At 41.2% G+C, this 23,960-nt stretch overlaps 1 protein-coding gene across 1 annotated transcript in view; it reads right to left on the bottom strand.

Moving 5' to 3' along the window:
- FBN2 (fibrillin 2) overlaps positions 1–18,132 on the bottom strand; it is a 220,903-nt gene extending 202,771 nt beyond the window's left edge. The window contains exons 1-4 of the mRNA XM_057748982.1: positions 17,879–18,132; positions 16,972–17,054; positions 11,914–12,012; positions 8,919–9,014 (exon numbers count right to left, since the gene is read on the bottom strand). Of these exons, the coding sequence (XP_057604965.1) occupies positions 8,919–9,014; positions 11,914–12,012; positions 16,972–17,054; positions 17,879–18,132 (532 nt within the window). The remainder of the gene's footprint in view (positions 1–8,918; positions 9,015–11,913; positions 12,013–16,971; positions 17,055–17,878) is intronic.
- Between the last annotated feature and the right edge of the window lie 5,828 nt (positions 18,133–23,960).

The raw sequence follows: 23,960 nt of genomic DNA, 5'->3' as shown, positions 1-23,960 counted from the left end.
TAGGAATAAACCTGCCTAAGGAGGCAAAAGATCTGTATGCAGAGAACTTTAAGACATTGCTGAAAGAAATCAAAGATGACACAAACAGATGGAGGGACATACCATGTTCCTGGATTGGAAGAATCAACATCGTGAAAATGTCTGTACTACCCAAAGCAATTTACAGATTTAATGCAATCCCGATCAAATGACCAATGGCATTTTTCACAGAACTAGAACAAGAAATCTTACAATTTGTATGGAAACGCAAAAGACCCTGAATAGCCAAAGCAATCCTGAGAAGGAAAAATGGAGTTGGTGGAATCAGGCTTCCTGACTTCAGACTATACTACAAGGCCATGGTGATCAAGACAGTATGGTACTGGCACAAAAATAGAAAGGAAGATTGGCACAAAAATAGAAAGGAAGATCAATGGAATAGAATAGAGAACTCAGAGGTAAGCCTAAACACATATGGGCACCTTATCTTTGACAAAGGAGGCACGAATATACAATGGACAAAAGACAGCCTCTTCAATAAGTGGTGCTGGGAAAACTGGACAGCAACATGTAAAAGAATGAAATTAGAACACTTCCTAACACCATACACAAAAATAAACTCCAAATGGATTAAAGACCTACATGGAAGGCCAGACACTATCAAACTCCTAGAGGAAAACATAGGCAGAACACTCTATGACATCCATCAAAGCAAGATCCTTTTTGACCTACCTCCTAGAATAATGGAAATAAAATCAAGAATAAACGAATGGGACCTCATGAAACTTAAAAGCTTTTGCACAGCGAAAGAAACCATAAACAAGACTAAAAGGCAACCCTTAGAATGGGAAAAAATAGTTGCCTATGAAACAACGGACAAAGGATTAATCTCCAAAATATACAAGCAGCTCATGAAGATTAATACCAAAAAAGCAAATAACCCAATCCACAAATGGGCGGAAGACCTAAATAGACATTTCTCCAAAGAAGACATACAGATGGCCAACAAACACATGAAAAGATGCTCAACATCACTAATCATCAGAGAAATGCAAGTCAAAGCCACAATGAGGTATCACCTCACACCAGTCAGAATAGATATCATCACAAAGTCTGGAAACAACAAATGTTGGAGAGGGTGTGGAGAAAAGGGAACTCTCCTGCACTGTTGGTGGGAATGTAAGCTGGTACAGCCACTATGGAGAACACTTGGAGGTTCCTTAAAAAACTACAAATAGAACTACCATATGATCCAGTAATCCCACTACTGGGCATACACCCAAAGAAAAGCATAATCCCAAAAGAAACATGTACCATAATGTTTATTGCAGCACTATTTACAATAGCCAGGACATGGAAGCAACCTAAATGCCCATCAACAAACAAATGGATAAAGAAGATGTGGCATATATATACAATGGAATATTACTCAGCTATAAAAAGGGATGAGATGGAGCTTTATGTCATGAGGTGGATAGACCTACAATCTGTCATACAGAGTGAAGTAAGTCAGAAAGAGAAAGACAAATATTGTATGCTAACTCACATATACGGAATCTAAAAATGGTACTGATGAACTCAGTGACAAGAACAAGGATGCAGGTGCAGAGAATGGACTGGAGAAGTCGAGGTTTGGGAGGGGGCGGGGGGTGAAGGGGAAGCTGAGACGAAGCGAGAGAGTAGCACAGACATATATATACTACCAACTGTAAAACAGCCAGTGGGAAGTTGTTGTATAACAAAGGGAGTTCAACTCGAGGATGGATCATGCCTTAGAGGACTGGGACAGGGAGGGTGGGGGGAACTCGAGGGAGGGTGGGGGGGGAGTCAAGGGAGGGAGGGAATATGGGGAGATGTGTATAAATACAGATGATTGAACTTGGTGTACCCCCCCCAAAAATAATAGAAAATAATAAAAAAATAAAAATAAAGGGAAGTGAGGGGGCAGAACACATTTATGTGCACTTCAAGTGAGATCCATATCAGAAATAGGAAACTCAATGAATAAAGTGATATCTAAAGATACAATAGCATTGCTATTTCCTTACCAGGAACATGCAACCAGATTACCCACCACCACCCAGAGCACATAGAATGGTCTGTTCTGCTCACAGTAGCAACAGCAAAGCATACTCTGAAACGAGACCCTTCATCTTAAAGCATCAGTGTGCCGATGGTCTTAAAATTCTTTGCCTGAGTCAGGCTTTGCTCCAAAGCAGGATTCTCTGTATGTCTACACAAGAACATCTCCCTAAGAACCACACCTTTCTGCTTCTTCACTTGTCCCAAGCTGAGTTTTACTAGAACGTTCAATTCATTACTGCCTTGAAAAAACAGTTAGGCAGTTACGTTAGATTCATAAATACACAGGATAGAAGATGGGAAAGAAAGGTCATGAGAAGTATGAGAAAGATGGAGGTGGACAGGAACGTGGGAGGAACAAAAATCTGTCAGAGAACTCTCGATAGGGAATAATTTCACAGAAACAACTGTAAAGATTTGAATATTTTGATTGCTAAAGATATGCTGCAAATGGGTAACACTTACCTAATATAACTAATTAAAATGAAAGGAATTTTCTTTTTTTTATTAATTTTATTTATTTATTATTTTTTGGGGGGTACACCAAGTTCAATCATCTGTTTTTATACACATATCCCCGTATTCCCTCCCTCCCTTGACTCCCTCCCCACCCTCCCGGTCCCAGTCCTCTAAGGCATCTTCCATCCTCGAGTTGAACTCCCTTTGTTATACAACAACTAGGAATTTTCTTTAAATACTAACAAGGTGTAAGAAATGTAAATGAAAGTCACTGTCCCAGACATGTTCTCTCAAGAGAAAATGCATCCATGACTGACACTCAGGATTTATCCCTGGAGAGGCAGAAAGAGGGCTTCTCTCAGAGTTTCCTAAGACAAAGCTTTCAAATGCCAGGGAGGAGAAGAGAGCTGGATAAGCCTGGAGCATCTCCTGGAGAGAGCTCACCCAGTATAGAAAATCAGGCTAACCTACACAGATTAGACTGACAATGCCTCTCTTCTCACTAAATTTTTTTTTGGTGTGGAAAACGTAGTTATTATTCATAAAAATTATGCTAACATGCAAATGGTGTTTTGTTACTTCAAATGAAAAAACTTTTTAAATTTCTCAATTTCAATTTTTAATACAGTAAATATTAGCCAGTACAACCCATTTAAACAAAAGATCTTCAGCATCTTCAATAATTAAAGAAAGCATCAAGCGTTCCTCTGAACAAGAAGGATGACACAAGCCAATACAACCATTTGCTTCTATTCCTACTCTCACATGAGAGAGAACTCTTCCAGGAGAGGGACCCCAGGGAGTTTGCTTTTGTATCCCCCTCATTTACTGTAGTATTTGATGTACTGCAGATTCTCAAAACCTCCTGCAATATGTCAAAATCTCACAGCATTTTTCCCACCTTTTTGGGAGGCAGAACAACACAGGAAACCGATAAGTTCTGCTGTGCCCAGCACATCCCAATTATGTCATCTTTCTGATCCTCAGCTCTCCTGCATATAGAGTTAACAGTCCCTACCCCGCAGGAATCTGAGGATTAAATAAACTGGTATAAACAACAAAGTCCACAGTGACTACACATTAAGGTGTTCTACAATCTTAATTCCCCTCATTTCATACTGCAAAGGATCTGCATGAAAAACAAGACTTGTTCTATAGCAACCAAAGTTTACATGGAAGGGCAGGAGCCAAAGAAGAGAAGCAGGCAACACAGATAAAAGTGGACCAAAAGGAAAAAGAAAGAGGTTATGTCCTTTTGAATGAGTTATGATGAAAGGTATTTTATAAAGTAATTTTTGTTGGTAACAAAACATACTGGAAACAGAAATTTACCTTTCAACTGGAGTTGGAAAGAAACTTGTATATGCTTAACATTTCCACCATGGAAAGAATGCTGACCACCCAGGAAGAAAAAAAAAATGCTTATACCTAGTGTGGGACAAAGCAAAAGGCAGGGGAGAAAGAGACTGGAGAGAAACATGACCTGGTTTCTTAACTGCCTACCATGATCTGGGGAGAAGGGAGAAGCCAACCCTGTTTCAAAGTGGTCAGCCTGTGAAACAGAATCCTGATCATGACTGTCTAAGCTTGAATATATTTATTCAATGAATATTTACTGAGCACCTGCTCTGTGCTAGGTAATATGACAAGTGTCTGTTTTTATTAGACAGACTTCCGTACCATTCAACACAGGTACAAACACTTGGACATAAGTCAAATCTGAAATTATGGTTGTTACTTCCACACAAACATATCGGATAAAAACAGATGTTAACCAGGTTAAAATGTTAAATAAAAAAAAAAAGGAAAGAAACAAAAGCCTATCATTTCTACACAAGACAATATAAATCTCTACTACTGGCGCTACCTTTTTCCTTTGTCTTCCAGGTTACCTGGCTCTCCCAGTTTTCCTCCTGTCTCACTGTCTATTCTTTCTCACTCTTTGCTGGCTTCTCCTTCCTCTTGTCCACCTCAAAATGTTGGGCAGCACCAGGGCTCTGGCTTCAGCCCACTTCTCTTCTCTATCTGCACCAACTTCCTAGTGATCTCTGTCTAGGCCTACAATTAAAATATTAACCATATACAAATTCAATCTATATGCTCCCAAAATCATATCTCCATCTCTGGCCTCTCTCCTAAGAGCTAAGTTCATAGATCTTTTCACTTGGAAGTCTAACACACTTCTTCAATTATCAAATTCAAAACAGAACTCTTGATATCCCATGCTCTTAGCCCCACCTGATCCCAGTCTCACCCACCCCCTACTCAGTCCTTCGCTTATCAGGAAATGGCATCACCATTCAGTCCATAGCTCAACCCACACCTTCTAGTTGTCATCATAGATCTCTGCTTTTTCTTTCAGTCTCATTCACCACACCCATTCCTTCAGGACACACTTCCTTCCATAGATTCTACCGCCAATGCACATTTAATCCAAACTTATCCTCAGTTACTATAGTATCATCTACCAGCACCACTGCACTAGCCTCCTAACCAGCCCTTTCATTTTCTCTCTTGCCTTTTCTACAATCCGGTTTCAACACAGCAGCCACAGTGATTTTTTTAAAATGTTAATCAGATCGTATCACTCCACTGCTCAAACTGCACCAGTGGCTTCGCATAATATTTAGGGTATAGTCCAAATTCCTTTCCTTGGTTTATAAGGCCCTAGGCCTTCATCTCTGAACTCATCTCCTGCCATTATCTCCTTCCCTCACTCAGCCACATAAGTCTTCCTCTTGTTTCCAAAATGCGTGAAATCTGTTCCCGCCACAGGTCCTTTGTATTTGCTTTTCCCTCTGTCTAGAACACTTTTCCCATAGACCTAAAAGCACATACTCAGGTCTGTGTTCCAAGTCGCCTTGTCAGAGATTCTCCAGTGAAAAATAGCAGAGAATTGCTTATGCTGACCCAGACTCTCTCCCCTTACTCTGCTTTATTGTTCTAGAACTTTTCATTTCCTAAATGTGTATTAGGCATTTAACTTTTCACCTACGTATCACCTGTCTCCCCCACCAGGAGATAAGCTCTATGAAGTTGGGCTTCATCTGGTTTGTAACTGATGTTCTTCCAGCACCTTGCATAATGTGGGGCACACAGTAGTTATTCAACAAACATTGCTGAAGGACATGAAAGAGTGCTTTCTAAAGAACAGTTTCTACATTTCCGGGAAAGCCGCTAAGCAATTTTAATGTTTTTATAATCCTCCTTTTAAAAAACATTTCCAGGACTTTTCTGGGTTTACAAGCTGAAAATTGTTACATCTGCCTCTTTACTCCCAGTACTGTAACACTTTCTCTATGTAAGACAACTTACAAAGAATCTTCCTTAAACCATTTCTTGAGCTGACATGTACTAGTCATCGTACCATCACCTTCTTATATTACATAACTTGCTTGTACCAAATGTGCTTTTACCCGTGAGTACATATTACACAAGGACAGTTTCATCCCACGAGATATCTAGAGAACAAATTTTCAGACGTATGATGGTCTTCTGACCTGGTGCTTTTTTGCTTTCCCCTGATTGAAAAGTGTGGTCAAATCAATATGGTTTGCCACAGGGGCAGAAGAACATAAAAGCACCTCCTACAGGATGGGAAACTACTCTCCATCACCACATTTCCCATTTCTGTGTGAAAAGCAGGGAAGAGACATACCTACAAGAGCTCTTTCTGTAGAACTTTCAGGAAAATACATACATACTATATACATACATACATATACCCCAGACAGACCCAGCAGCTAAATTCAGGTGAAAGTGGCTAGTTTTAGGATAGATTTGACCGAATATCTGAAAGACCAGTCGAGGCAAGGCTCTTCCCCTGCAATTCTAAAGGAATTATGATTTTTCCCCCTAGAGAGGAAAAGACTGAGTTTCAAGAAGGATAACTGTGTCCTTCTCTGGCTATTGAATTCTGCAAAATAGGGATACAAGCAGATCTCCTAAGCTTTTGTAGGTGTAAAAAAAGATATAAGTCTTCTTTGTTATAAATATGGTGTTCATAATAGACTTTTTTTAATAGTTATGATCTGGAGTCCATTGTATAAAATTTGGAAAATACTTGAACGTACGGAAATATACAGAAAAAAATCATAACTTTGTTATAATCTCTGTTCCGCTGTTGTCCAGCTCTTTCCTGCTCTCGTCTAGTCAATTCTAGCCTTAAAAAAGTTACCACATTTGCACTTTCCATTTTTTGCAAAAAACTGACCTCAATGTACTGTGTTCTCTCAAATTCCTTAAGCTGCCATTTCCCAGGCCTCAGTCAATCTCAGACTAGCTTAACCGCTTTTCCCACACCTGAGAATCACCTATACACAAGGGGTCTGCAAACTATGGACCAAAGGACAGATCTGGCTAACTGCCAGTTTCTGTGCTGCCCATGAGTTAAGAAGGGTTTTTACACTTCCATATGGTTGAAAAACCAAAAGAAGAATATTTTTGTGACACGTAGAAATTATATGAAATTCAAATTTCAGTGTCCAGAAAGTTTTGCTGAAACACAGCCAAACTTTTCCATTTGCGTATGGTTGCTTTTGCACCACAATGGCAGAGGTTGAAGAGTGACATGGATCATAAAGTCTAAAACATTTACTATCTGGCCTTTACGGAAAAACTTGGCCAACTCCTGACCTTCACAGAATATTTTTCTTTAAATCAATTGACTTATTTATTTTAAATCATTTTCAAAGAAAACTTCATAGCACTTATAAATGGAAAGCTAAAATTAGCCTAACCCAAAGGTGAATAACTTCAACAGCCACAAGGAGATAATACTTTATATCCATTAAGATTGCTATCATCAAGAAAGCAGAAATAACAAGTGTTGGTGAGGATGTGGAGAAATTGGAACCCTTGTGCACTGCTGGTTCCCACCTGCGATGAAATATAAAATGGTGTAGCCACTACCAAAAACAGTTATGAAGGGCAGCTCTTCAAAAAATGTAACACAGAATTACCATATGATCCCTCAATTCCACTTGTGGGTACATGTCCAAAAGACCTGAAGCAGGGACTTGAATGGATGTTTATCCACAAAGGTTCACTGCAGTATTAATCACAACCAAAGGTGGAAGTACCTCAAGTACCCATCAATGGACAAATAGATAAAAGCAAAATACGACATAGACACAAAATGCAATATTATTCAGCCTTAAAAAGAAAATTCGGACACATGCTATGACACATGAACCATGAATACATTATGCAAAGTGAAAGAAGCCAGCCACAAGAGGACAAATACTATATGACTCTACTTATATAAGGTACCTAGAGGTGTCAAATTCACAGAGACAGAAAGTAGAATGGTGGTTGTCAGGAGGTAGGGTGAAGAGGAAATGGGGAGATAGCTTTTACAGGTACAGAATTTCAGTTTTGCAACACAAAAAAAGTTCTATGGATGGATGGTGGTGATGGTTGCACAGCAACATGAATGTACTTCACGCCACTGAACATACACTTAAAGATAGTTAAAATGGTAAATTTTATATTATATATATTTTACAATAATTTTTAAAAGTTTTTTAAACTGCAACAAAAATAAAATAAGGTTAGTTTAAAATAAGCTAGATATTCTTCCACATCTAAGACGTGGTCTTTCTATGTTAAAATGGTTAACCAACAACTGTTCTCAGGGAGACCTGGACAATTAGCAGCAAACCTAGACTCTACACCTGATGAAATGCAAATGGAGGGAAAGGGACTTTCTTACTATTTATGATTCAACTCTCTTTAATATCATGTCCTTCTACTCATCCATACTTAAAAATATGGGTATTCCTGTAAGATTCCCACAATTTGGGAAATACTAACCTAAAGTATTCCCAGTGGTAAGTCACACTGCAAGAGCTACAATGCTTACATTCCTGCTAAAATGTTATTTTTTGATTATATGATATTCTCCTGTGAGTGAAGAGCTTTGCTGGATTAAATCTCCATCTTTCACAATGACGTATGATTTTTAAAAAATCATTTCATCGCCCTGTACTGTGGTATTAAATAATATCATATATTTGAGCAAAGGACAGTTTATAAGATTGACTCTCCTAGGGTTAAATGTGGAATATCCTAAAAAGAGATCACAGCAGATGTTAAAATTTTTCAGAAAGGTATCCATGTTTTATGGAACTAGATGAAAGAAAAACAAGTGAATATTTACTTGTGATATATGTCAAATTTGAGAAAGCACCAGTAATATTCAACATTAATACTCTAAAACAAAAATTTTTAAAGAGCTGGAAAAAATTAGGTATTCAGCTTTAGGTTGTGTCTTTTCTACATAAAAATATTTTTTAAAGGGTCATAGGCTTTACCAGACCTTAAGTTATGACTCACTATGAAATACCCACTCAATCAAATTCTTTCTAATAAACCCAGTCTATCCCAATGTTGCTTACGTTGTCCACAATAAGTTCCAATATATCCTTTCTGGCACTGGCAATGGTCATCCGCACAGGTCCCACCATTCATGCACCTGACGCTGCACTGCTGGACTGCAAAGAACAACAAAAAAACATAAAATGGATCAGTCACCAAAATTAGAGTATCTGCAAGAGTTATAAAACTAAATATCCAGTTAATGACAAATGTATTCTACGAAAGTAAATGTTATGACCCAAGCATACCTTTATTTATTTGTAGTAAGTACACATATGAGCCTATCTGTTACAACATATCTTATTTAGTATATATTTAAAATCTATTATACTTTCAATGTTAAAGGAAGGAAATATAAGGTGACCAGGAGTGTATGTTCTAGGATGCAGGAGTCACTTATTATCCATTTAGAATTCAGTAGCTGAGTCCTGGCACTGCCACCCACTCAGTTCTTAAGCAACTGCTTCTCTTTCTCTTACATCGTCTTTTTTTTTTTTTTTGGCCAGAGATTATTCTTTTTTCTTTTTTTTGACATACAATAAACTGCATATGTTTAAAGCACACAATTTGATTTTTTTTTCTTATTAGTAATCACATCAAGTCTTTTAACAAGGTCTGTAGGGTCCACTGGAAAATATATCTCAAATCCATCTTCTTTCTTTCACCACTGATACTGTGTGGTTCAGTTACCCTCATCTCTCACCTGGTGCAGTAATCTCCTGATGGGTTCCTTAGCTCCTCCTTTTGCTCTCTTCAAATCCTTTCTCTGCAGAGCAGCTATAGTAATCTTTCAATAACATAAAGAGCATGGCTTCACTTTCTTAAACCCTTTCAATGACCTGTTGCATGTGGGATATAACGCAAACTCTTCCATGACCAAGGAGGCCGTGTATTATCTGTCTGGATTTGCCTGCTTCTCTAAGACCTTCTCTTCCCAATCAGCCTCTTTGTAATCATATGAACCTTTCAGTTTCTCAAGTGCACGAAAGCTCTTCTGACTTGGGTCCCCCCGGCTCTTCTCATGCCTGGCTCATTCTCATCCCTCAGAACTCAGCTTCAACATCATGTCACATCACAGCGGTCTTGTCTGGCTCCTGCATCCAGGTTGCTCCTTGGCTCCAGACTGTTCTCCTTTACAGCAAAGCTGTCTTCCGAGAATTTACCACAGTCTATCATGACACTGTGGTGTTTGTTTACTTGCGTTCTGTCTGTCTCCCTACAGAAATGTAAGCTCCATGACAATGCATACCAAGTCCATCATGACAGCAGGACACTGAGCTCAATGCCATTTGCTGGGGCCATGGAAACTTGGAAGAAGTGGGCTGTGTTCAGCAATGAATCAAGAATTACATGGCACAGTTCCAGATGCCTACTATCCATTCAAGTGGAGATGCCCAATAAGAAATGGGACATGTCAACATGAAGCTCAGTGGAGGGATCTACTCTAGAGATAATCGCTATGAGTGAGCAACATGTTGGCAGTAGCTGAAGACATACACGTAAACGAGTTCACCCAGGGAGGACAGAACGCTCGGGAATACCCAACTGTGAACGTAAGGTTGATAAGATACAGGAAGGAGACTAAGAAATAATAATCAAGAGAAGGAGCATTGTGAGCCATTAACATTACACAAGTGAAGGGAAAAGAGGGCATTTCAAGAAGATAAGGATGAATGGTGCTAAATGCTTTGGGGAGCTGGGGCACCATGAGGACTGGAAAGTAGAGAAAAGTTCCCGACGGAAAGGCAGCCAGCATGACTCAAGGCCAAATGAATTCAGGGATCCCCTATTAAATTATACGCCGTAAACTGACAGTCAGCCGGTGATTGTTCAGCTGCCCAGGTAGAGGAATTAAGAAACTGAATTGTAAAAAATTTCTCCAGGATTGGGTTTTTTGATAAGGGCATATGTGAGAAAACTAAGAGAATAGGATAATGCACATAAGGGGAATGGTATCTTCCAGGCAGTTAGACAAGGGGAGGTTCAGGAAAATAGTGGAGGATATGTGCTAATCAGGGTGGTCGAGAAAGTCTCGATGAATTCTAAATAACAGGTTTTCAAAGGTTGAGAAAATGACAGATTATTTTCAAAAAAAATAAAACTGGAGCATTAATCAGAAGTTTCATCATCAGATAATGACATTTGTTATATGAATCTTGCATCTTACATTCCTCAATAAGACAGATTATCTATTACCTTTTCTTAGCGAAAATGTGCAGAGAGAAATGTTTAAAAATATAACAACTTCGCAGTAGTTTGAGTCAAACAAAGATTTATTTAATTAGTGAGCAATTAAATAGATAATATCTGCTTCCACCTTGCTATAAAGCATTGCCTTAAACACCAGCCTAAAACATTAATCTTGGTACTTAAAAACCCAACAATTTCTACTTGGGTCATGAAAAACACAATCTTAGCCCGCTGTTACAGTGATCTTACAGAGCTGTTGGGAGTCAGTATGTGTAAAGCAAAACAAGCTAATATATGTGAAACATCAGGTCAGTACACAATAAACACTTGTTGTCATCTCAATCCTCTTAACCTTCCCCTTTAGCTAACCCACAAAACAGGATATGAGCCACTGGAGGTAAGCAAAGGCAATAAAAACAGCTGAGGGTTTGAGACTATGGGCTTAGGCATCAGAATCCCTGGATTCAAATCTATGATACTTTGGGTGAGTTAAACTTAAACTTATGTGTGCCTCAACCTCCTTCTCTGTCAACGGGGTAATAACAGTATCTCTTAGTATTCACGTGAGGGTTAAATCAAATGATATAGTCAAACACTTAAAACAGTACCTGCAACATGGTAAAAACCCAGTAAGTTACAACTATGACTCACAAATAATTACTTTCCCACTAAATCCAGGCTCTTTTACTGAACAGACACAGCTTCTGGACCAGTATGAAATCATTTTTCTTAATGAAAATCACTACCCCATTACCTCTCATTCATTGAAAAGGACATTTAGTAGTTACTCAGTGCAGTAAATAAGGTCATATACAAAAAACGTACTTGATTTTGATCCACAGGTTGGTGATATTTGGCCACTGGAACAAGTACACATGTTAGGACGGGAACAAAATCCATCTCCACAACTATTTCTACAAATTGCTGTAGAAAGCACAACAGGGAATTGAATGAACAATTAGGTAATAAATCATAGTTTACAAAATAAGAAAACTATAGTTAAAAACAATAAACTTGAAAAACTAAGATATAAAATATGTGATATACAATGCCTAATTTCAGATATACAACAAATTTACCCATTGTAGACAAGTGAGTAAGTCTCTTAAGTATCCTTATGATAATGTGCACATAAATGAAGCTACTTCAAGTTCCATAATCCTAATTGTTCAACTCTTATCAATACAGGTCATCTTTTCCATTCAAGGGAAAGAGTTTATATTCAGAATTCACCGTGAGAAGACAGTCTTGGTCCTAAGAAGCTGGGAGGGTTGAGGAAACCCAGAGGTCCTCATACCTTCAGAAAACATAGCCCACTCTGTAAAGGACCTTCACAGAAGACAGAGAATGTGAAACTGGCTGAGCTGGAGACTCCACGCTGTAACAGCCTGGCCAAGCCCCAGGGGTTCCATGCACATTCCTTCCCAGCTGGTATCTGACCTGCCCCGTCATCAATCTTTGTTCTCCTTAATAATTCTCTCTCTCCTTCCTCCAGCCTTTCTTCTACCATATTACCTCCACAACCTAGCCTATTCCTGCTGCTCAGAAAAGCTGCTGCGACATTTTGATGGAGGGAGAGTCAAAGCCTCCTGCAGTATGACCTCCCAGGTATGAAGGGCATCAGAGCAAAAAATGTTAGGCTCACTGACACAGCATATACCATGGATCCTCAAAATCAGTAGCCCAGTGGCTTCAAATGGGAAGTCTCTTCCATATTTAGAGTCAGTTCATTTAGGAGCTGAGAGATTTAGCTCTATACCCACAAGTGAATTCTCTCTTTGTGCACATAGGCCAGTGCTTTAATGCTCCATGAGTGGATGCATGAAGACAGGAAGAGGAGTCTGGGAATGCCCTGAAACTAGCTGTAAACTTGTATGTAAATGTGTGTATGTATCTTTTGCTAGGGAGGAGTCTTAACAACTTTCAAACAGATCTGAGACGCCCACTCCGTAATGTAAAGGGCGTGTTCTAAAAAAGTGAACTAACTCAATAAATGTTTTTCTGCTCCAAATTGCTTTCTGACACCCACAAAATATGACCAGCATCTCCATCAGTACTCCCTATAAATGAAAATGTCATAGATTATAGTGTGAAGATGAAAAACAATTTTAGGCAAAGACATGGCTCCTGCCACGGAGTTGACTATTAATTCTTAAAACGTACTAGATCTTCTCATCACCAATAACTTTCCAATGACAAATGTTTACTGAAATATTTTTTTATCTCAAAGCCCCCTTACCCTCAGCAGGTTGACATTTGGTGTAGGTTTAGGTTATATACAAAGTTCCCCTTCCCAGGTCCTAAACCCAAAGAAGGGCTGGGAGACTGGTCATCCTCAGACAGATCCCTGTCATGGCCACAGGTGTACCCTCTACATCCGTGCACCCATGAGAAGCAAGAATGCTTAGGCTCTTTCTCTTCACACTCATCTCAAGCTACAGTACATCTCATCTAAATGTGTCCCTCCCACAACTACAAAAACCATGAGGCCCAGAAATACCGGAGGAGAAAGGAGAGAGGACCTGGGTGTTGAGATTTCAGTGATGCTGGGAGAAGATGCATGACACAGTGGAGAGTAAATAGATGGTATGCAAGAGGTCTGACGATGAGTTCCCGCTCTGTCACTGACCGACTGCAAGCTTGGAAAAAAAACCCACAGCTTCTCTGGGTTTAGTTTTCTCATTGGTAAAATAAAACAAAGAGATTATACTGGAATGTTCTGATGTCTCTTCAGGTCTCAAATGCTATGATTCTGGGCCAACCCCTTCCCACTGTTATTCCACTGATCAAAATGCTCTTCATAGCATAATTTCACAACAAAAAAATTAATAAGCAAACTCTTCCATTGCTTCATGTTCTAACAAGATTTAAAAAAACAAATGGAACGTAAGAAAGTCAATTTTATCCTTTTGGAAACAAATATTTGGAAGTTTGGAAGTACTTCAATGATTTTTGCAGGCCACAATTAAGAACAATAACAACAAAACGCAGACTCAAATAAGAATGCATTAGGTTTCCAGTAGTTTGACAAATATATTTTTATTTTACTATCTTCTCATGAAGCCTGGGCAAGGCCAACCAGATTAAAATTCTAGGAGTTGATCATTCTAATATCTTTCTATAAATAAAAAATGTTGATATATAAATGTATGAGGAAATTAATCTTTGGTCCGCCTTTTCTATTTGTATTTCATTTATTCTCTTTTTCTGTTTCCTCAGAGCTTTCCTTTTGCTAAATGGTAAAAATTCAATAAATAAATAATTTGTTATTATAAGAAAGTCATGGAGTGAAAACTTTTTTTTATTGAAGTCTAGTTCATTTACAATATTATACTAGTTTCAGGTATATAGCACAGTGATTTAGTATTACTGGAGATTATACTCCATTATGTTATTACAAGATAATGGCTAAAATTCCCTGTGCTATACAATATATCCTTGTTGCTTATCTATTTTACACATCTGTTAATCCCATACCCCAATTTGTCCCTTCCTCCCTTCTCTCCTTTGTAACCACTAGTTTTCTGTATCTGAGTCTGTTTCTGTTTTGCACATACATTCATTTGTATTATTTTTTAGATTCTACATATACGTGATATCATATAGTATTTGTCTTTCTCTGACATTTCACTAAGCATGATATTCTCTAGGTCCATACACATTGCTGCAAATGGCAAAATTTCATGGAATGAAAATTCTTAATTTTGACTTTATGATGGTTTCAATTTGGTTCTTATCTCCATCTATTATAGTTTTAAATGTCAAAATAATTGAACTAGTGAATTTAATGCAAAATATTAAGGTAAAATGTAAATGAGACCCATGCAAGAGAATATAAACGCTTTATGGTCTCCCTCTCTTTGGTGCACTATTTTATATATAATCTTCGGTATTTGAATTTCCTTTTAAATGTGCTAATAAATATTTTCATAGATATCTCTTGATATGAGTACTGTAAATGTTTCTTAGAGATATAAAGATCATTTCAAAGTTTATGCTCTTTATAGATTTATGATACGTGTTCATTCCAATGTATTTCATAAGCACCCAAATACTTAAGAGTAGTAGAAATGCGGGCTATGATATTCACTGTTACTTTGAGATTTCCAAAGCTGATCTTCTAAACATGTAAAGGGCACAAATGTTACTCAAAGACCAAAAGTATATTTAAAGCTGACACTCAGAGGGTCATATAGATACATATACATTTTTTTTCTACTGCAAATATTCTGGAAGGCTCTATTCTCTGGAATTCCCATTCCACACTGATCCAATAAAATCTGACTTTACAGATTTTCAACACGTACCATAAACCAATCCCTTCTCCTCGGCTGCTCCCCAACTCAATAATGGCAGTCACATTCATTACATTTAGTGAGTCAGACTTTCCGTAGTGCCTAAGTCACTCCCAGCTAGTATGGCAGGTGTGTGATGAGTGACGTTAGCCGTTTCAGGATTCTAGGAACTATGTAAGTTTAAAGCAGGCAGGGTAACGCCCTACTCGTCTGAGAAAGTAAATGCAACCTCCACAAAAGCCTTACATATATGACTTCTGTGCTGGAGGGAAATGAATCCAATATCCTTCCATTCTTTTTAATAAAAGGAAAGGCTTATAATCAGAGGATTTATTTTAAACATTTATGAATCACCCTAAAGAACACAGTTGTTGCTTCCTATTTTTGCCTCATTACTGGATATTGTGGAATTTTTAGGGTAGAAAAAATAAGAAGCTAGTATTCACAACACTTGAGATATCATGCCTTTTTAAAAACTGCACAGAAATAACATTAAGTGTGTATCTCAAACCCACAAAACCAATAAATATAGAGTCAGAGATGCCACTACATCCTTATTATCCCTTGGCTAATGTGGCTTGCCCTTTTTCTCTGTTCATATGGCATAATTACCTTTTCCCTGGAGAACATCGAGGTCAATCTAAAGTCAAGACTGTCTCTAAATAAATGTGCTGTCTATGACACCTGGCTCTCCTCCCAACAAGACAAATGTGGTTGTGCTATATAAATACACAAGAAAAGGCCAGTCACACTTCAACTCACAAATTCACAGGCATGTGAAATAAGACATCCCATAGTCCACCACTGTGAGGCTAATAACTAATGACTTCTCCAATTAAAACTTGGAGAGCTGGGTATACACTTTGGAAACTGAATAAAATAATCAAAACTTTTAAGGTCAGATACGCAAAACTTTTGAAGTTCTAAGGCTCACACTTTGGAAATCTACTGTACACTATGACATCTGGGGTCTGAAAATCCTAAATTTAAATGTCTTCCAAAAAAAAAAAAAAGTCAAGCCATTGGGAAGAATTCTCTTTTAAAACTTTTGTTAACCTGGGTCAACTCTAAATCTCTGAGAGTGCTCCTTTCATATCTGTGTCATGTAGCTGTTGTGATGAAACCAGAGATAATAAAGTGATTTTGTACAGAGGCCTAAGAAAGCTTGATCTTCAGAAGGCCTAAACCTCCTGCAGAGTCCAAAGGCAGATAATTTACATAATCACATTGTGGTCTTATCTGCGCTCTTTCAGGAAAAAGTGGTTTTGGGTTATCTGGGGAAATGCTGTACTCCCCCTTCAGTTTGTATTAATAGACGTAGGAAGATAAAACTTACAAGTATCTTTGAAACCTTTATCATTATTGCCCTTCAACAGAGTCTAGAAGTGAAGCCGAAACTGATATAAACCGGCTGCTTCTTCCCCACCATTCAAATAGGGCCGCGTCGTCATTACTACTGCTACGCGCGCACCGGATTCTAAACGCAAGTGTGCGCCCGAACGACTGAATGCAAGAGGTCGGCCCTGAGACGGGGCCGAGACGGGGCCGAGCGTGCTGCCCCAAGCTGCGATCCCAGACTGGCACTCACGGACAATGCACTGGTTTCCTCCAGGGAGCGTCTTCCATCCCGGGCAGCAGTAGGAGTGGAACCTGGATCCGCACACGTTGGGCCTGCGATAGACAAGTGAAGTCACACACACTTAGGGAGGGGTGCGGTAATACATGAGCAGTTTTGGTAAGATTTCGGGACAACCAACCGACCAAAATTACACGTCAAATTCTCGGGCCTTGGGATTCGGACGTGGAAGTAAATGAGCTAGACACTGGAATGGGGGAGGGTCAGAAATGTCTAAACATTGCCTTTCATCTGCCCTCTGTTTGTGCCTTCTTAAAGAGCGAAAAGAAACAGGGAAACATATAATTTGCTACTATTGTAGCCTCCGGATGCAGAGAACAAAGGGAACACTCCGTTTCAAAAATCCTTGCCCTCTTCCCCAAATCCATCCCTCCTTGATCAACTGTTACTTTGGCCCCGACGTGTCAAGGATGGCGCGTCGGAAGGTGGAGCGCTCGGCTTGATGATTAGAGTGAGCTGTGAGCCCCGCACACATCCTCAAACAAAAGGCTTGGGAGCTGCGCCCCCGACGGTGGGGAGCAGGCAGGCTCCACCAGCCCCAGTGCGGCGCGGGGCGGACTCAAGCGCGCCTTCCGCCAGGAACTTGTTCCCGCACGACGGGCTCCGCAGGCGCTCCGCGATCTGCACCCGGGGGCCTCCGGGCCACCCGCTGCCCAACCCCCCGAGGCAGGGGTTTTTGTTGTTGTTGTTGTAATTTTGTTTTGTTTTTCCGGGCGGAGCTGCGGAGGAAAAGGGGAAGGCGCTCCTGGGAGTCTTCGGGGTCTACCGGTGGAGGGGGGGCCCGGCTCTAGGTTTGGGAAGGGGGTGGGATGGAAAGCTGCCAAGCCGAGGCTTCCCCCCGTGCCGCCTGCCCACCTACCCTCGGAGCACGTCCTGCTGTCCTCGCCTGCGGACGCGGCTGGCTGCCGCGACGCCCTCCTCCCGGTACTCGGGCACCGCGAACCCGCCTTCAGAGCCTGCCGCTGCGGGCCGAACCTGTTGCGGCGGCGACTGGGGTCGGGGCGGCTTGGGCGGCGGGGGCTGGGGCTGGCCGGCCGTGCCCTGCGCCCAGAGCGCCACGCAGCCCAGCCACACGAAGTAGGGCTGGAGACACAGCCGCCGCCGTCTCCCCATCGCGCGCGCTGCGAGCGCGCGGACCGTGGTCCGCGGAGAGGGAGCGCTCAAAGACAAAATCTGCGCGGCCCGGAAAGAGTCAGGTTTAACAAGCCCTTCGTCGGCCCCGGAGACTCCCTTGAGCTCGGGCTCCCTGCTCTAGCGGGAGCCCCGGACCAAGCGCCGGCCCCCTGGCTGCCGGCGAGGCGCGGGCTCTAGCGCAGCGGGCGGCGAGGCGCGGCGGCGGAGCGGCCGGCAGCCCCGCGCGGTCCACGTTGCATCCCCCGGGCCGCTGCCCCGAGCGACTCCAGGACCGCCAGCGGGCAGGGGCGGGAAATTACAAAAGTAACCCGAGCAGCCGCGGCGTAAAGTTACAAAGAAAGCGAACCTCAAAAGAAAAAAAAAAAAAAGGCCTGCACGCAGCGACTGGGCGGATTCCCGTGCGCTCCGGGCACAGATCTTGGAAAGCTGCAAAAGTCACCAGAAAGAAGCCGGAAAGCAAACAAAAGTCGCCCCCAAAGAAGAGGAGGGTCTTCTCTCGGCTCGCCGGGAGTCCCGCGGGGCAGCGACGCGCCGGCGGCGGCTGAAGAGCCGGGCGGAGGTGCGCGGGGCCGAGGCGAGCCGCCGGTGAGAGGGCGGGCGGGAGGTTGGACGCCGGGGAAGATGCGGCGGGTGAGGGCGCGGCGCGGGGGTTTTGAGGCCCGGCGGGGCGCTGGGCGGGCCGGCGGGCGGCGGCTGTCAGTGGGGGCTGGAGCGCAGCCGTCCACACGTGGGGCGCAGCCCTGACCGAGGGGCTGGCGCAGAGTGGGCGGAGACAGAGTAAGGGGGCGATCGGGTGGGGAGGAACAAGGGGAGCCAGGCACTGGGGGAGGGGAAGAGGAAGGAAGGGGGTAGGGGAAAGGGAGGGGAAAGGACTGAGACTGGGGAGAAGGGGGGCGAGCCAGAGAGGAAGGCCAGGGTTTGGAAGAGGGGCTTGGAAAGAGGGATTGGCGAGCTTGGGTGCGAGAGGAAATGAGCGGGGGATGGGGGCGAGGTTAGGGCGAGGAGAGAAGTGGAAAAGGGGAGGGAGGGCCGGGGGGCCAGGAGGAGGGGGCGAGGCGCTAGTCGGCTTTGCTTCCCGTCCCCCTCAATTGGCCGCTAGCTCTGTTTTGACTGCCTGTACAAAGCGAGCAGACGACGGGGGAGGGGGCGGTTAGGGACCGGATTTGGGAAAAGAGGCAGCAGCCCCTTCCCCTCCCCCTCCGCCCTCACCGGGCCACGGACCATGGACGAGGGTCTCTAAACGCGCTTGGCTTGGCTAGACCCGCAGCTGAACTTCCCCGCCGGGCAGAGTTGAGGATGAGAACGGGTCCTCCTGCAGCGACCCGGACCCAGACCCAGGGTTGAGGGATTCTCAGTCAAGCAGGAATAGAGACTCGCGCGGCAGTTGGCTGCAACCTCAATCCAAGGAGGCCGGGCCCTCTCCATCGCCTTCCTACCCCCACCTCCCCACCGGGAGCGGCGTCAGTCTGCGGAACCCGCAGAGGGGCTGGGCGTTTCCGGATTGAAATGCGCCCTCCACCTCCTAGATCGAGCTCACGCAGCCGCGGGGGGCCTTGGCAGCTTGCAGGCGCCGCGGTCCTGGGGAGTCCGTACAGGGGGTGTGCTCCGGGCGAGCCCTGCCAGGATTCTGCAGGAGTCTGCAGTCAGAGAAGAGTTAGAGCCCCTAAAGTGTGTTTGAGGGGGACGTGCATGGTGGGTAAATGGATCTTGGGGCATATTCCTGGTTCCTGGCTTGCACTCCTGATTAATGATTAAACCCTAGCAATTGGTGCACCCAGGCTGTCTGGCCACTTGCCCCCTGTATCTATAGAGCTGCCCCTGTGCTCACCCGACTTTGGGGTCTTCCTTTGTGGCCCTGCTTTCATGAGATTTCTGTGAAGCCCCAGTCGTCTCTCAGCATTTCATAATTAAAAATCAAACACCCCTGAAAACTGGGACTGGCCATCCAGTCATGGTTCAGGAAAGAGTACGAGAGAGCAACGTCTGGATTATTCAGGCCTAGAGAAACTTACTTTAAAGATTTATATACCTAAAAATTTTTTTTCCTGGCCCAAATTGCCCAGATGTGCTATTTGGCAGACAGACAAAATCCTCTGAGAATTGGCATGACTCCCTCCTGCCCCCCCCCCACCCCCAGTGCAGTCAGGCAAAGAGTTTTGAAGTAGTATCCCTTCTTACAGTATTCTCATAAAGCGTAAGAAAAAGTAGGAGCAACATAATTTCATGTGGGACTCCAATCTATTCAAATCCAAAGACACTAAAGACAGCAATAGAGGTATTTGTCATGCACTGTCCTTCAAAAAAAATCATTTTAACTAAAAGAGCTAAATAAAATATCCTCTGGGTTAAAGCAGTGTTTTTTAATCATACTTTTTAAACATCTAGCCCAGTTAAATGGGTTTTCATTTAATACTTAGTTTCATGGTTCATTTCTATCATATCAAATCAAAATGCCCTAAGATTACATATGCATTTATCCTTAGACTCACCAATTCCACATTTAGAAATTTATTTAAGAGATAAAACAGGCAAAAAATGCAATGATGAATGCTGTAGTCTATTCATTTCAGCGCTGTTTATAATGGCAAAAGATTAGAAACACAAAGTTCCCATCCTAAGGAACTGGTTGAATATAGTTTAATCCCTCCAGTGGAGTACTATACAGCTGTAAAAAATGAATGAGACTCTCTCTATACTCCTGAGTGATCTCTAGAATATACAATTAAATGAAAAAGAAAAACAAACAAAAAACCAGATAGACTAGGCAAATCTGTTGAGACAGGAAGAAGAATAGAGGTTGACAAGGGCTGAGGTGGGAGAAGGGAATGAGGAATCATCATTTAATGGGTATAGAGTTTCCATTTAAGATGATGAAAATGTTCTGAAAATTAATAATGTGGTAATGATTGCACAACATTGTGAATGTACTTAATGCCACTGACTTCTATACTTAATTATGGCTAAAATGATAAGCTTCATGTTGTGTATATTTTACAACAATAAAAATTTTAATGTAAGGTGCAGGATATTGTATACTGTATGCTACCTTTTTGGGGTGCACCTGTGCATGCATGTGTGTGTGTGCACTTTTAAAAAATAGAAGTATAAACCAAATCTAATAAAAATAGTCATCTTAGATAAAGAAGAGGATATGAAGGAATAGATAATGATGGAACTTTGACCTTTCCACGTATGCCTTGTTTTATAGACCTAACTTTGGAGCCATGTGTATATTTTGTAGAGTTAAAAACAAAATTAGATGAGCTCGGGCGCGTTCAGGGTGGTATGGCCGTATATAAGTGGGATCTAGAAAAATGGTACAGATGAACTTACTGGCAAAGCAGAAATAGAGTCACAGATGTAGAGAACAAACTTAAGGTTACCAAGGGGGAAGAAGGGAGATGGGATGAATTGGGATATTCAGATTGACATATATACACAACTGTGTATGAAATAGATAACTAATGAAATCCTACTGAAAAGCACATGGAACACTACTCTACTATCTGGGGTGACCTAAGTGGGAAGGAAATCTAAAAAAGAATGGATATATGTACACGTATAACTGATTCACTTTGCTGTACAGCAGAAACTAACACAACATTGTAAAGCAACTATACACCAATAAAAATTAATTTTAAAAATAATTTTTTTTAAAAAGAAGGAATAAAGAGACAAAGATGAAAAATGCCAGATTGGGACTGACATATACACACTACTATATATAAAATAGATAACTAATAAGGACCTATTGTATAACACAGGGAACTCTATTCAATACTCTATAATGACCTATATGGGAAAAGAATCTAAAAAAGAGTGGATATATGTACTGACATATGTATAACTGATTCACTTTGCTGTACAGCAGAAAGTAGCACAACATTGTAAATCAACTATACTCCAATAAAAAAGTTTAAAAAATAAAAAAACAAAAGTTAAAAGAGCTATGCCTAAAAATTGAAAAGAAACTAAAACAAATGAACCTGTTTATCACATTAGTGGCATAAACAGAAAGAATAATTAAAATGACATTTAAACACAATATTTAGACTGTACATCTTTAGTAGGATATAACCAAAGGATGAAATGAACAACAAAGAAGTCTGAAATTGCATTCCATGGAGGTAAAGTGAGAGAGAGATATCGGGAGGGGGGAGAGAGAAAAAGGGAGAGAGATATTAGAAATCATGATTTCAGCATAAGAGAAAAAAGATTAAATATAAAATAAAAGTAAAAGCACTACAAGTTAAATTGAATTAAAATGCCAATATGTAATCAGAACTTACCTTTATCATTCAAAAAATACGCATTTCCTGGTCCTAAGTATTGAAAAAACCTGAAAGTAGTGACAACCCAATAACAATACACACCCATTGTGCTCAGATTGTGGTCCCAAAATACCATTTCCCAGTAAAAGGAATCAGAGCTCCTTGGGCAGATGGCTGATTTCGGGGCTGGGGTGGGAACTATGTAAAATGAGTCTGGATTATCTATTTTGTCATATTTGAAAGCAAGGAAATTATCAAACAATTTAAGGTTATGTCAAAAGGAAACTGGACCTAACTTGAAAAAGATTCCACTGACCAAAAGATGGGAAAACCTGAACATCAAAAAGAAAAATGACAGCAAAGTACTGACATATAAGAAATATGTAAATATTCAAGAATTACCAATGATACTCCAAACAAAAATTAATTGGTCACTTTGGAGATTGTTGGGGCACAGCTTATTTTAGAAACATTGATAAATAAAATAATCAGTCACTTATTTTGCCTTTTCTGGATAGACTCAGAGAAAAGTATTTCTTTAAAAAATTACAGTTGTAAACACAGGAATGATAAAATTAAAAAAAACACAATTTTACAAGCTTTAATGAAATAATGGATCCAGGCAACAGTTATTAATGGCTGCTAAAACTGTTAAGTCAAGCGTTCTCGGTTAGGGGCCATTTTCTATCTGGAAGGCATTTGGCAACATCTGGAGACATTTTTTATTGTCACAATAAGATGGTGTGTATTTTATGGCAAGTGTGTTGAGGGTACCAGGGATCCTACTAAATATCCTACAACACACAGAACAGTCCCCCATAACAAATTATTATCTGGTCCAAAACAGCAATTTATGCATTTTTTAAGAACTTTTATTGAGATACAGTTAACAGACAATAAACTGCATGTATTTAGAGTGTACTGTTTGGTATCCCAATCTCCCAATGCATTCCCCCCCAACACGCCCCACTTTCCCCACTTGGTGTCCATATGTTTGTTCTCTATGTCTGTGTTTCTATTTCTACCTTCCAAACTGGTTGATTTGTACCATTTTTCTACAGTCCACATATATGTGTTAATATACGATATTTGTTTTTCTCTTTCTGACTCATTTCACTCTGTATGACAGTCTCTAGGTTCATCCATGTCCCTACAAATGTCCCAATTTCATTCCTTTTTACAGCTGAGTAATATTCCATTGTATATATGTACCACATCTTCTTTATCCGTTCATCTGTTGGTGGACATTTAGGTTGCTTCCATGACCTGGCTATTGTAAATACTGCTGCAATGAACAATGGGGTGCATGTGTCTTTTTGAATTATGGTGTTCTCTGGAGGTATGTGCCCAGTAGTGGGATTGCTGGGTCATATGGTAACTCTATTTTCAGGTTTTCAAGGAACCACCATACTGTTCTCCATAGTGGCTGTATCAATTTACATTCCCACCAACAGTGCAAGAGGGTTCCCTTTTCTCCACACTCTCCCCAGCATTTACTGTTTGTAGATTTTCTGATGATGCCCATTCTAACTGGTG

Source organism: Hippopotamus amphibius, chromosome 1 (genome assembly GCF_030028045.1).
Source record: "Hippopotamus amphibius kiboko isolate mHipAmp2 chromosome 1, mHipAmp2.hap2, whole genome shotgun sequence".
NCBI classification, from domain to species: domain Eukaryota; kingdom Metazoa; phylum Chordata; class Mammalia; order Artiodactyla; family Hippopotamidae; genus Hippopotamus; species Hippopotamus amphibius.
Note: the sequence above shows the minus strand (reverse complement) of the source record. Positions and strands in the feature narration are given on the sequence as shown.